General features: G+C 38.0%; 2 protein-coding genes across 2 annotated transcripts; both read right to left on the bottom strand.

Annotated features, from left to right (window-relative positions):
* Nucleotides 1–1,537: 1,537 nt before the first annotated feature.
* On the bottom strand, nucleotides 1,538–2,506 carry LOC102470427 (olfactory receptor 1P1). The gene has a single exon (XM_006167582.1). The coding sequence runs from the start codon at nucleotides 2,489–2,491 to the stop codon at nucleotides 1,538–1,540; it is 954 nt and encodes a 317-aa protein (XP_006167644.1). The 5' UTR covers nucleotides 2,492–2,506.
* A 9,884-nt stretch (nucleotides 2,507–12,390) lies between these two features.
* Nucleotides 12,391–13,356, bottom strand: LOC102470010 (olfactory receptor 1P1). The gene has a single exon (XM_006167581.1). It carries the CDS (start codon nucleotides 13,339–13,341, stop codon nucleotides 12,391–12,393), a length of 951 nt encoding a protein of 316 aa, XP_006167643.1. The 5' UTR covers nucleotides 13,342–13,356.
* Nucleotides 13,357–13,574: the final 218 nt, after the last annotated feature.

Raw genomic sequence — 13,574 nt, 5'->3', positions numbered from 1 at the left:
TGAGGTGAAATTTTAGTCACTCTTACAGAGAAAGAGCACAATAAACAAGAATTCAAGTCCTTCATGGATGAATGTCTCAGTTATTGTATCAGGCACCAACAAAGACCTGCCAGGCCCAGCTCCAATAGAGTAGTGGTAACACAGCATTCTGCAATACCAGAAGCCATATGGAAAGCCAGGGTTTTATTCCTGGGTCAATCTGCCTGCATTAAGTAATCATGTGCACACCCATGATCTTCGCTGGTTGGTAAAGATTGAGGGAGTGACCAATCATGGGATGAAACCCTATTTGGAATGCATGGCTTTTTCTGCTGCATTTCTCTCTCACTAAATAAATAAATAAGTAAGTAAATAAGCTTAAAACCAAAACAAATACTGACAAAGTGAAAATCTAGGTGAAGGATATCTAGAATGGACAGTAGAGTTCAGCTATATCCTTGGAACGACCTACAGTAGCAGAAACTATATCTTGTCTAACTACAAATGTACTTAAATCTTTTCAGCCTATAAATAGCCACCACCTTAAAAGGAATTCTGAACTATGGGACAAATATCCATCCTATTTGGAAAACAATTAGGCTGAACTTATTTTTACAACAGCAAATAGCAGTGCCACTGTATAACTTAGAAATTGTATAAAATTTTATAAATGGATCTGAGTGACTAAAGCATGGATTATACTGAACACAGACTATCCATACCTCCTTATTTTATTTGACCATATCTTTTGAAGGTATCACTTGCCTCCTGAAATACGTCACTACCACTGACTGCCTCATACTTGTCAGGAACAGTGGAGGGCTATTCAGCACAAGGAAGTAAAATGTGTGTGTGTTATGTCAACATCTTTGCCAATCTCCTCAAGATGACTTGAGCCCTAGCTGAATCACAAGACCTGCATGGGATACAGGTAGATACACATACACAACATTCACAATTAGCCATGATGTAAGCAGATAAGAGCAGAGGTTAGAGAATAGCTACAAAGTAGTTATTCTACTATTTAACTTAAATTTATTATATATTCTTATTGAAAATTTAAAAATAAATCATTTTTACAAAAAATAACAGATCACTCCTGTATTAATAGCTGCAAATATTTTTGACATGATTTTAGGCAAAAAAGTTCATATTATTTACTAATTTTTGTAGGAAAAAAATACACTTGTTCCTTTAAAGTTGTAAATGCTTTGCTATCTATAGCGACCTTACTAGCTAAGTTTCCATGACCTCACTTATCAAATTTTAATAAACTGGCAAAACCCTCCAGACTTTCAGAATTGTGCATATTGCAAAAGACATCTCTCCTTATGAAAAATTATTAATGAGTAAAATAAATGAGCAAATAAACATTTCTTAACAGATAAACTTTCAAGTACAAAGCAAAATCTTGATTTTCCTCATTAATACCAAACTCATGGTGACAAGTCAGGAACTGGAGATAAGACCATGGAATTCAGATATGAAATACGTGAGGTAGATGTTTCTATAAAGTCCCACATGGGGGCAGAATATATCTTCAGTTTCTCTGCAGAAATCACTGGCCCCATGAGAAGAAGACTCTGCCCCTGAGGAGTCTGGCCAGTGCACCCTTCATGTCCTTGTTCCGCAGGCTGTAAATGAAAGGGTTCAAGAGGGGAGTCACCACTGTGTACATGACAGCAGCTGCTGTGTCCTCCTCTAATGAGTTGGAGGAAGATGATGAGGGGCATAGATAAGCCCTGATCACTGTCCCAAAGAACAGGACAACAACAGCAAGGTGAGAACCACAGGTAGAGAAGGCTTTGAGCCTTCCCTGGGCAGAGGGAACTCTGAGAATGGTTGACACTATGAAGATATATGAGACCAGGATGAGCATAAAGGGGATTAAAATGACTGATCCTCCCAAGAAAAGGAGCACAAGCTCATTGACCTGGGTATCAGAGCAAGACACTTTCATCAAGGGACCCAGATCACAGAAGAAGTCAGGAATGATCTTCTTAGAACAGAAGGAAAGGCGGAACATGAGGAAGGTGTGGGTCATGGCATCGAGATTAGTCAGAATCCAGCAGGCAGTCACTATAAGGGTACAGCGCTGGAAGCTCATGATCATCCTGTAGTGGAGAGGGTGGCAAATGGCCACATAGCGATCATAAGCCATCGTGGCCAGAAGAAAGATGTCCATGTCTCCAAAAGTCAAGAAGAAGTAAAGTTGAGTCAGGCATCCTGCATAGGAGATGGATCTGCTCTGGGTCTGGATGTTCACCAGGGCCTTGGGTACAACCGTGCAGGTGAATAGAATCTCTGTACTTGACAGACTGGCAAGGAAGAAGTACATGGGGGTGTGGAGACGTGTGTCAGTGCCAATGGCCAGGACAATGAGCAGGTTCCCAGTCACAGTGACCACGTACATCCACAGGAACAGCAGGAAGAGGATATGCTGCTGCTCTGGCTTCTCTGAGAGTCCCCAGAGGGAAAACTCAAAGATGCTGGTCTGGTTTCCTCTTTCCATGAGCCCAGAGGTCAGAGGGAAAGATCCCATTAAAACTCTGTAAAATATTTTTGTTTAGATGATTGGCCAGTATGCTACCTTCTGAACTGTAAAGAAGAAGAAAGAATGACAACATGTTGACCCCCTATGTAATCAATGAATGTTTATTGAAATCTAGCAAATCCACTATGCTGAAAAGTAGGACAGACACAGTTTAAAGAAATTAAGAGATTTATTTGTGTGATTTCTCAATAGTGTAATATAGTACAATATTTGGACATAGTACAGAGCTAGGTAAATAAGGACTGTGGTCATTCTTAAGTTCAGAAAATTTTCAGTCTAATGGAATGGACATACTGTCTAAATTTAAATATTATAAATATTTTTTTCAGAATTCTCCACCCATTCAACTTTCTTTTAATGATTCTCAGACCTAAGATTATACCAGTTCTGATCCACCATTTCCAATAATCAATATTCTGAAAATTCAATTACTTATTAGCTAGTCTCCCAGAAACCAATTCAACAATCAAACAATTGAATAAAGTCCCAGTATATACAAACTATTCTTCAAGATGTCAGTGAAACAATAATGAAGAAATCAAAATCTCTAGTTTGTGGAATATTTGGTTGAAGGTATACACACAAATACCCTCAGAATCTCTGATATAAGCAGACTGTGGCAGAGTAGGAAGGCTCTTTGGGCCACAGTTGTGCTTTAAATGGATGTGGATAATATATTGAGGCAAATTCTTGATCAAAGACCAAGAAGTAGGAAACCTTGGAGAGGTGCAGAGATGGCAAACAAGAGTTTTGATCTGGAGGTATAAAAGAGACAGCAGAAGGAGATAAAGCAGGAAAGGGAACTGAGGACCAAACTTGGGGGAGCTTAGAATGAAAATTAAAGGACTTGGCACTTTATTCTCTAAGTTATAAGTAGCCACTGAAAGCATTTGAGCAGGCAGTGATGTCATGCTTGAGCAGAGCCAATACATGAAAATCCTGTTCCACTTCCATGTGTGAAAACAACTGGGTTGGGTATGGAGTCTGTTAGTCTGGTGGAAACAAAACACCTACCTTGTTGCTAAAAGGGACTAGGCAGTGGACCAGGGAGGGTGGCACAGAACTAACGTGTCACCCTGCAATGCTGAAGCCACAGAGAAAGCAACTGTATCAGCATCCTGAGCTGGCCCTCTACACAGAAGGGTGCACGGGTGTGTCCATACCTTAGCGGGCTTGGGCTTGGGCTTGAGGAGACTGTGGCATAAAAGCCCCATTGCTGATGACTCTCTCATAACATTTTGAAGAAATAAATAAAATAAACTTAAAAAATAATGCTTGGAGAACATCTCTTCACTGTATTCACTTAGTGAGTCATTTAATCGTCTTCTGAAATTAAACATATTTTCCCTTTTACAGGCTCAGCTACACAATTAGAGGTTTCTCCTACAGAGGAAGAGCCTACCACGATGAAAAGTAAAACTTGAAATAATAGAGCAGAGTAAATGATTCCTGACATCCACTAGATTCCTGAAGAGAAGTGAGGAACTGAGGCCACAAATTCAGCAATTATATAAGTCACTCCAATAAAGTTGTACAAAGATCCAGGGTTACTAGTCAATGGAAAAAGCCTTCGTATGGAAGGAAACATCTGGAGTAAAGAGATAATATTCCCCCTAATGACTGAGGCAATTATATGTGGATGACTTTTCTTTCCATCTCAAATTTGTAAAATACACACATTTCCACACAGATGGCACCTATTACATAGGACTTCACTGGTCCTACAGGGAAACGGTCGTCCCTGCCCAAATTTACATGATATTTTGCCTACAAACTTTTTTCCATAAGTAGTTGAACTAAAAATCCTTATGTTCCTGCATTATCTACCGATTCTATGATATATTTTGTCTTCCAGTAGGAGTTGTAATAATATCTTGACAAATAAAGAAAGATGTGTTTAAATTTAACCTAGTGATTCATATTTCTGCTTCCTTTTCTACTCTCTATGACTTTCCTTCCTTACCTGAACTTCCTCTTCTAGACAAATGGAAATTTACATAGGTCAATGTAATTTAAGTCATTCTGCAAACATTTATTTATCATTCTTCTCACTATGTACAAGCCCCTTGACTGTCTCTTTACTACAGAGTGGAAGTATAGTCTGTATATTGTATCTGCATAAATTCCCTTGAACTGGATGGAGTGTTAACTATTGATCGGTGTTGATGGCTTTAAGAACTCAGTGAAAGGGGAATGTTGTAAAATTTTATTTTACCAAATAAGAGATAAGATTTTTCAGAAGCTCCCTGTATAATTTTTAAAATAGGCAAAATTGCCAAGAAAGAATAAAAAGAATTTAAAGGGAACTATGTTAAGAAAAGGAGGGCCTTCCAGGGGCACAGCGGTAACACAACACTCCGCCATGCTGAATTCATATAAAAGGTCCCAGGTCCACATCTTTGGGCTTTTCTGTAAACACTGGGCATGTGCCTGTGAACCAGGCTGGCTGAAGGTGGGTTGAATTGAAACATGATGGCTCTATTGGTGGAGGTTTCCACACCCCCCCCACCCCCGTCTCTCTTTCTCATGAAAGGCAGAAAGAATGAAAGAAACTTTAAAAAGAAAGGGATGTTGTGGAACAATTCGTGTTTAAGTTACTTATTTGAGACTGAGCAGTGATCATGTAGAACCTACATTTTCCATTTCTGCACTAAGAACCATGCAAATGATAAAGCAGAGGAAAGTCCAGAAATGTGCATTTTCAGTGAAACTGGGAGACAGAGACATCACACAATTCTAAAACAACGAAACTAAAAAATGCCTAAAGAAAAAAAAATCTCACTTGAAAGTGAGTGGAAGCAAACACACTGATCAGAAGTCATGCAGAAAAGTAGGTCATACAGCAGGGAACAATGGGGAATGCCAGACTCTAGAAATCCTCAGCTAGTATTCATGCCTAGAAAGAGAGAATCTAACCTTTAGGTATAATATGATATAACATGAGAAGCTATAAGCTGGACAGGGTGAACAGGAAAGGTGAAGAAGCTCTACTGAGAAATCTCTGTTTTAAAGCAATGTCCATCACTGTAGTAACAGAGAAAGGAGTTCTTGAACTGAGAATATGGACAAGTTACCCCTATCTTGCTAATTCTCTCACCACCCTCTCCCCTTCCCCCCCCAAAAGAAAGAAAGGAAAGAAAATAATTGAAATATAAATAAAATCAGTGACATAATTGTTGGACCTGCAGATAAATAATATTTTCAATAAAGCCCAAAAAGTTCAATATTTTCATTTGAAAGGACTTATGAAGAAATTCTCTCTCTCGAGAAATATTTCAATACAATAGGTCTTCATGACTTTCAAACATCTGATAGAACAATTAAGTTTGTGAAAGTGTATTACAGAGGATATAAAAACCAACTCAGAGAATATGAATCTTGACTACAAAAATAAGTTAAATAGGAAATGAGAAAAGTCTGAATGAAATGGAAGGGAAAGGCATTTTTTTAATGAAGACTAAATCAGAAAGATTTCCAAGGAAAATGGAGCATACACAAATCATGATAGGAAACTTAAAGGATACAAACCAGAAAAGCAAAAGAAATAAAAGAAACAAAAGAATGAGATAAAAGAGCTATAGAGAAAGAAAGAAGACTGGCCAAGGAGATTCAGTTTATTATAAATTGAGACTCCAAATTAGCAGATTAACTTTGGAATTGAAGAATATTTAAAATTACAATTTCAATAACCTTCCCAGAAATAAAAGAAGATCTTAGTGTATATACTGCAAAGGCATGTTTTATACCTGGGAAAGTTGACACAAAATAGTCAATTCCAAAATATACCTTAGTAAAATGATTAGACCTTTAAAATAAAGAATCTTTCAGGTAAACAGCTTTCCCCAGCCAAAATAACAAAGAGAAATAAAGCAAGGTTGGCATCAGTCTTTTTTTTTTTCTCCCCAAATCTCCAAGTCTAGCATTTAAACTGCTGTGGAGTCAGCCATGGGGGATCCAGCCACCTTAACCACCATGCCACATTCAGTCTTTTTTTTTTTTTTTTTTTTGAGAGATTTTTGCACTTGCCAGAGACATACAGGGAGACAAAAAGCAAGAAATCACACCCAAGGGTAATCCTTTCTCCTCCGTTCTCCAGAAATTTTGGGCATTTATGCACAAGTGTCTGGTGTGAGTTTCAAGCCACCAGGTCTAGGACTCAAACCATGGCCAACCGTGTGGGAGTCCAGCACCTTAACCACTATGCCATCTGCTGTTCCCCTGTGATTAAAAGAGATTTATGCTATAGGGCATGTGTGCTCGCCAGAAAGACAGAAAGCAAAAAATCATCCCCTGGTCTCTTCTTGGAATCTTGGGCATGCATACACATAAGCCCTAGAGACCCATATGGGCATTGACAATCTATTCCATGAAATCCTGGAAGAAAACTTTCCAAATCTAGAAAAGCATTCAAAGATCCAGTCCCAAAAATACAAACGTCCCCAAATAGAATCAATCCAAGAAGATCTTCTCCAAGACACATTATAGCCAGATTGCACAAAACCGCAGACAAAGACAAGATACTAAGATAGGCAAGAGAGAAACGGCAAGTTACCTACAAAGGATATCCCATCAGGTTGACAGCGAATCTCTCATCAGAACAATGCGAATGAGGAAAGAATGGGAAAATATATTCACAGTGTTAAGGGAAAAGCAATTGCAACCATGGATACCATACCTGGCAAGATTATCCTTCATATGGGAAGACAAGACAAGAACATTCTCAGGCAAACAAAACCTGAGAGAATTTACCAACACCAGACCAGATCTCCAAGAAATTTTGCAGGGAGCGCTATACCAGGAAAATTAAATACAGTCACACAGAAATAAGACTTTAAAAACTAAGAAAATGGCCAACTTAATTGTGGGGACAAGTTGAATATTATATACCAGAATTTAATTGGGAAAATTGAATCACAGCAAAAGATAAAGTACATGAGACTGAATGGGTGAAATAGAATTTTATGACTTTTGACTAAAACATTGTTGATTTTTTTCTAGGCTTTGTTTTCCGATTTTAAGGATTTTTGTTTTGTCTTAAGCTGCCAATGGGTTCATGAACCTACTATTTGAACAGAATCCCAACCTATTTCCTGGCTTTAAGTTTAAGCATATTTCCTTAGAGTTTCTTTGATTTATTAAAGTTAAATCTGCTTTTCGTGAAATTGAAAAATATAGTAAAAAATACATAATTAATGACCATAATAAACTATATAGCATCAGCTAGGTGCTACCTTATAGTATATTCATTCTACTCAGAGATTCATGCCTTAAGTCAGACATGTATTCATAGATATGTATATATCAGCAGAGCTTGTTATTGGAAGTAGTTAGATTATTTAAGAAATTTTGTGAATCAATAAAATGTGGGGGAAAAAAGGAATGGAATATAGCTGTGGATACCTGAGATAGTGTGGGAGGAGTGTGGGAAATGGCAGAGGGTGAGAAATAGGGGGAAAATATATATGTATATATATATATATATATATGCAGCATCTTCCGGATGGGAAATTACATTTTCTATACTGTGACAATGCTCAGTGAATAAATTTAAATTAATTAATTTAAAAAATAAGACTAGAGACTACTAAACAAAACAATAAGATAGGTGTGTAAATATGTATGTGTGTAAATACATAAGTGCTTGTGTGTGTGTGTGTATTGCCATTTGGAGATGGGCAGTGTGCCTTATTTACCTTCACATCCTCACAGCAACAAGGACATTACTAGACCTTTATTGTTGTGGTCTACACAGGTTCCTCGTTCTCATGACAGGTATGAGGGTTACCTTCCCGACCATGTCCATCTCAGCCACGAGGCATCAGTGACTGGTTGGACGTAAAATATTATGACAAACCTCATCTAAATATCACTCATGTCAATGAATGCTAATGAATGTAAAGAAATTAAATGTATCTTTGAAAAGAAAATTACTTTAAATTGACTTACAGAGGAAATCCTTCCTGCACCACATGCGACAGGACTGCCGATAAGAGGATTTCTGTTCATTAACACCAAGACCTCTGTAATAATCCCTAGGCTACAAAGGGATGTGTCTTCTCTGTTTATTTTCCAGATAGCCTCAGAGTGAGCTCTCTGGAGTATTCCCTGGGAGACTGGAGCTTTGTAATGTCCCATGTTCCATACCTCCCCTTAGGGGCAGTGTATTAGAACAAGTAAAGAAAGATCCTATATTACTGGGGTTTCCTCTGTGAGAAGTCATTAAATGCCTGGCTCTTGAGTTCAACTAGAGAGCCCAGCCCATACCTAAAAATATATCTTCGGATATTTGCAATGACACTCCTTTAATCAAGTCACAACAGGCTTTTGCTATTAGGATATCTTGAGGGCCAGCAGGTGGACTGGAGGTTAAGATGCTGGATTCCCACTTGATCAACCATGGTTCAAGTCTTGACCTGGTGGCTTGCTTTCTCATGTTCTCTCTCTGTCTCTGTTTCTGTCTCTCTCATGAGCACACATGCCCCACAGCAAACTTAAAATAATAACAGTAGTAACATGAAATAATTTTTTAAAATGAGGATGTCTTCGGTGGGTGAAGGGAATCACCCTCTGAAGTGTGGAAAACATGAGAAGTCATTGCTCAGGAAACTTTTTAAATATTTTAATTAAAAATGTGTATTGGCTATTGCCTTTAACAAATTTACTGCATTAAAGGAAAGAGTTTTCTTTTATTTCCCCAGATTTATACTTTATTTTTCTTGAGGATGTCTATTGTCAAATACTCCAAAATCTGTAACAAATATGTATATTTATATTTGCTTACAGATAAAATTTGACAGATGAAAAATAACTTTGCTATAAAATAGTTTTTAAAATGTGTTAATAAGAAAAAGATCTGGGAAGCTGAACAATGATGCTGAACAGAACTTTCAGTGTTTTGAACATAAATAAAACTCAAATTTTATATAGATTCTGGAATATTTACTGATACTACCCTAAGAATGGGTTTGGCATCGAACAGAAATATACACAAGCAACTTTGGTCTATTACATTTCAAAGCAATCAAATCCTTAAGAACAGAAATTGACTCCCATAAGTATTCCTTGTTGTTCCTGGAAATGCTGTAAAATTTTCCATACATTTTTTTGAATTTTAAAATTCATGGACATTTCTATACCACTGAAAAGAAAACTAGAGATAGGTTCCCAACGTACAAAAACACTGATAGGAAACAATGATCATTAATGTCCACAAATTTTGAACAAACAGCAATATATAGCATAAGAGTATAAAGCAAATTTTTGTTTGTTTGTTTTTATTTTTCTTTTATAGGTTCTTGTCCTAGAGTGCATGTGCTCACCAGACAGAGACAGAGAGAGGGAGTGAGACAAATCATACCCTAAAGGAAATGATCACACCATAATCCCTTCTCCTCCATTCTCACTCAGGATTGTGGTCATACATCCACATGTGCCCACCATGAGTGTCAAGATTGTTTGGTGATTCGTCAGAACATTACATTATATATTCATAACTTATCTCATTCTGGCATTTTTTTTAATCATATTGCCCATTCAAGTGAAGTGTATAAACTTTACCTTTCTTTAAAGACTTCAGAAACAGAAACTGTGGTTACCCTGATCTTCTGCTCTTCGTGCAGTTCACTAACAGGAAAAGATAGGTGATACTTTCCTAACTAGGATAATTGATATTAAATACCATGAAAATGAATGGTTTCAGTACACAATTGGTACAGAAAATTATATCTTTTGTCTTTTTTTTAAAGAGTTTTTTGCTATAGGGTGTGCACGCTCACAGGAGAGAAAGAAAGCAAGAAAACACACACCAGAGAGGATGATCACAATGCAATAACTTCTCCTTCATTCTCCTCTTGTGATCTTGGGCATGCTCATGTGCCCAGCATGAGTTTTAAGTCACTAGGTCTGAGACTCAAACCACAGTCGCCTACAAGGGAGTCCAGTGATGTAACCATTATGCAACCTGCTGGTTCCCAGAAAAATGATGTCTTAAGCTTAGGGTATTCTCTTGGATTGAGAGAGAGAGAGAGAGAAATTTTTGCTATAGGGCACATGTACTCACTGGAAAGACAGAGAGACAGAAAGCAAGAAATCATCCCACCCCACAGGTTACGACCATGCTGCAATCCTTTGTTCTCCATTCACCTCCCAGAATTTGGAGCACACATGCACACGAGTCCAGCATGACTTTCAATCCACCATGTCTGGGACTTGAACTACAGTCAATTACGTGGGAGTCTATTGATATAAACATTACACAATCTGCTGGTCTCCACTTGGATATCTCTTAATACTTCCACATGAACAGTAATAAATGTTAATGTGAAATTTTAGTCACTATTACACAGAAAGAGCACAATAAATAAGAATTCAAGTCCTTCATGGATGAATGTCTGAGTTATCATATCATGCATCAACAAAGACCTGTCAGGCCCAACTGCAGTAGTGCAGTGGTAACACAGCATTCTGCAATACTAGAAGCCATATGGAAAACCAGGCTTTTGTTCCTGGGTCAATCTGCCTGCATTAAGTAATCAGGTGCACACCCATGATCCTGGCTGGTTAGGAAAGGCTGAGGGAGTGGCCAATCATGGCATGAAACCCTATTTAGGATGTTTGGCTTTTTTTCTGTTTCTCTCTCATTAAATAAATAAGTAAATAAGGTTAAAACCAAAACAAATACTGACAAAGTGATAATCTAGGTGAAGGATATATCTAGGATGGATAGTAGAGTTCAGCTTTATCCTTGGAACAACCTACAGTAGCAGAAACTATATCTTTTCTCACTACAATTATACATAAATGTTTCCAGCCTATAAATAGCTACCACCTTAAAAGGAATTCTGAACTATGGGACAAATATCCATGCTATTTTGGAAACAGTGAGGCTGAATTCATTTTAACATAACAACAAATAGCAGTGCCTTGTATAAGATAGAAATGATATAAAATTTTATAAATGGATCTGAGTGACTAAAGCATGGATTATACTGAACACAGACCATCCACACCTCCTTATTTTATTTGACTATATCTTTTGAAGGTGTCATCTGCCTCCTGAATTATGTCAGTACCACTGACTGCCTCATCCTTGTCAAGAACAGTGGAGGGCTATTCAGCACAACGAAGTAAAATGTGTGTGTGTTATGTCAACATCTTTGCCAATCTCCTCAAGATGACTTGAGCCCTAGCTGAATCCCCAGACATGCATGAAATACAGGTAGATACACATACACAACATTCACAATTAGTCATAATGTAAACAGATAAGAGAGAAAGTTAGAGAAGAGCTACTCAGTAATTACTCTAATATTTAATGTTAATTTATTTAATATATCTTCTTATTGTAATTTTAAAAATAAATCATTTTTACAAAAAAGGAACATAGATTATTCCTGTATTAATAGTTGCAAATATTTTTCATATAATTTGAGTGAAAAGAACTTCATATAAATTCCCATTTTTGTAGGAAAAAATATACTTGTTCCCTTAAATTTGTAAATGCTATCTGTCTATAGTGACCTTACTTGCTAAGTTTCCATGGCCTCACTTATCAAGTTTTAATAAACTGACACAACTCTCCAGACTTTTAGAATTGTGCATATTGCAAAAGACATCTCTCCTTATGAAAAGTTATTAATGAATAAAATAAATGAGATAAATGAGAAATAAACAATTCTTAACAGATAAACTGTCAAGTACAAACCAAAATCTTTATTTTCCTCATTAATACCAAACTCATGGTGACAAGTCAGGAACTGGAAATAAGTCTGTAGGATTCCGATACGAGACACATGAGGTAGAAGTATCTATAAAGTCCAAGATGGAGGCAGAAGACGTCTTCAGTTTCTCTGCAGAAATCACTGGCCCCATGAGAAGACTCTGCCCCTAAGGAGTCTGGCCAGTGCACCCTTCATGTCCTTGTTCCGCAGGCTGTAAATGAAAGGGTTCAAGAGGGGAGTCACCACTGTGTACATGACAGCAGCTGCTGTGTCCTCCTCTAATGAGTTGGAGGAAGATGATGAGGGGCATAGATAAGCCCTGATCACTGTCCCAAAGAACAGGACAACAACAGCAAGGTGGGAACCACAGGTAGAGAAGGCTTTGAGTTTTCCCTGGACAGAGGGAACTCTGAGAATGGTTGACACTATGAAGATATATGAGACCAGGATGAGCATAAAGGGGATTAAAATGACTGCTCCTCCCAAAACAAGGAGCATAAGCTCATTGATCTGGGTATCAGAGCAAGACACTTTCATCAGGGGTCCCAGATCACAGAAGAAGTCAGGAATAATCTTCTTAGAACAGAAGGAAAGGCGGAACATGAGGAAGGTGTGGATCATGGCAAGGAGATTAGTCAGAATCCAGCAGGCAGTCACCATAAGGGTACAGCGCTGGAAGCTCATGATCATCCTGTAGTGGAGGGGGTGGCAAATGGCCACATAGCGATCATAAGCCATCGTGGCCAGAAGAAAGATGTCCATGTCTCCAAAAGTCAAGAAGAAGTAAAGTTGAGCCAGGCATCCTGCATAGGAGATGGATCTGCTCTGGGTCTGGATGTTCACCAGGGCCTTGGGTACAGTAGTGGAGGTGAAAAGAATGTCTGCACATGACAGGTTGGCGAGGAAGAAGTACATGGGGGTGTGGAGACGTGTGTCGGTGCCAATGGCCAGGACAATGAGCAGGTTCCCAGTCACAGTGACCACGTACATCCACAGGAACAGCAGGAAGAGGATATGCTGCTGCTCTGGCTTCTCTGAGAGTCCCCAGAGGAAAAACTCAAAGATGCTGGTCTGGTTTCCTCTTTCCATGAGCCCAGAGGTCAGAGGAAAAGATCCCAAGTGAGACCCATTAAAACTCTCTAAAATATTTCTGTTTAGATTGGCCAGTATGCTACCTTCTGAACTGTAAAGAAGAAGAATGACAACATATTGACCACCTATGTAATCAATGAATGTTTATTAAAATCTAACAAATCCACTATGCTGGAAAGTAGGACAGAAACAATTGAAAGAAATTAAAAGATTTATTTGTGTGATTTCTT

Source organism: Tupaia chinensis, unplaced genomic scaffold (assembly GCF_000334495.1).
Source record: "Tupaia chinensis unplaced genomic scaffold, TupChi_1.0 Scaffold144899_1, whole genome shotgun sequence".
NCBI lineage: Eukaryota > Metazoa > Chordata > Mammalia > Scandentia > Tupaiidae > Tupaia > Tupaia belangeri.
The sequence above is the reverse complement of the archived record's forward strand: the minus strand, read 5'-3'. Positions and strand labels throughout refer to the sequence as shown.

Bases quoted from the DNA above. Each gene is read 5' to 3' on its own strand.
- LOC102470427 (XM_006167582.1), bottom strand. From the start codon at position 2,491: ATGGAAAGAGGAAACCAGACCAGCATCTTTGAGTTTTCCCTCTGGGGA.
- LOC102470010 (XM_006167581.1), bottom strand. From the start codon at position 13,341: ATGGAAAGAGGAAACCAGACCAGCATCTTTGAGTTTTTCCTCTGGGGA.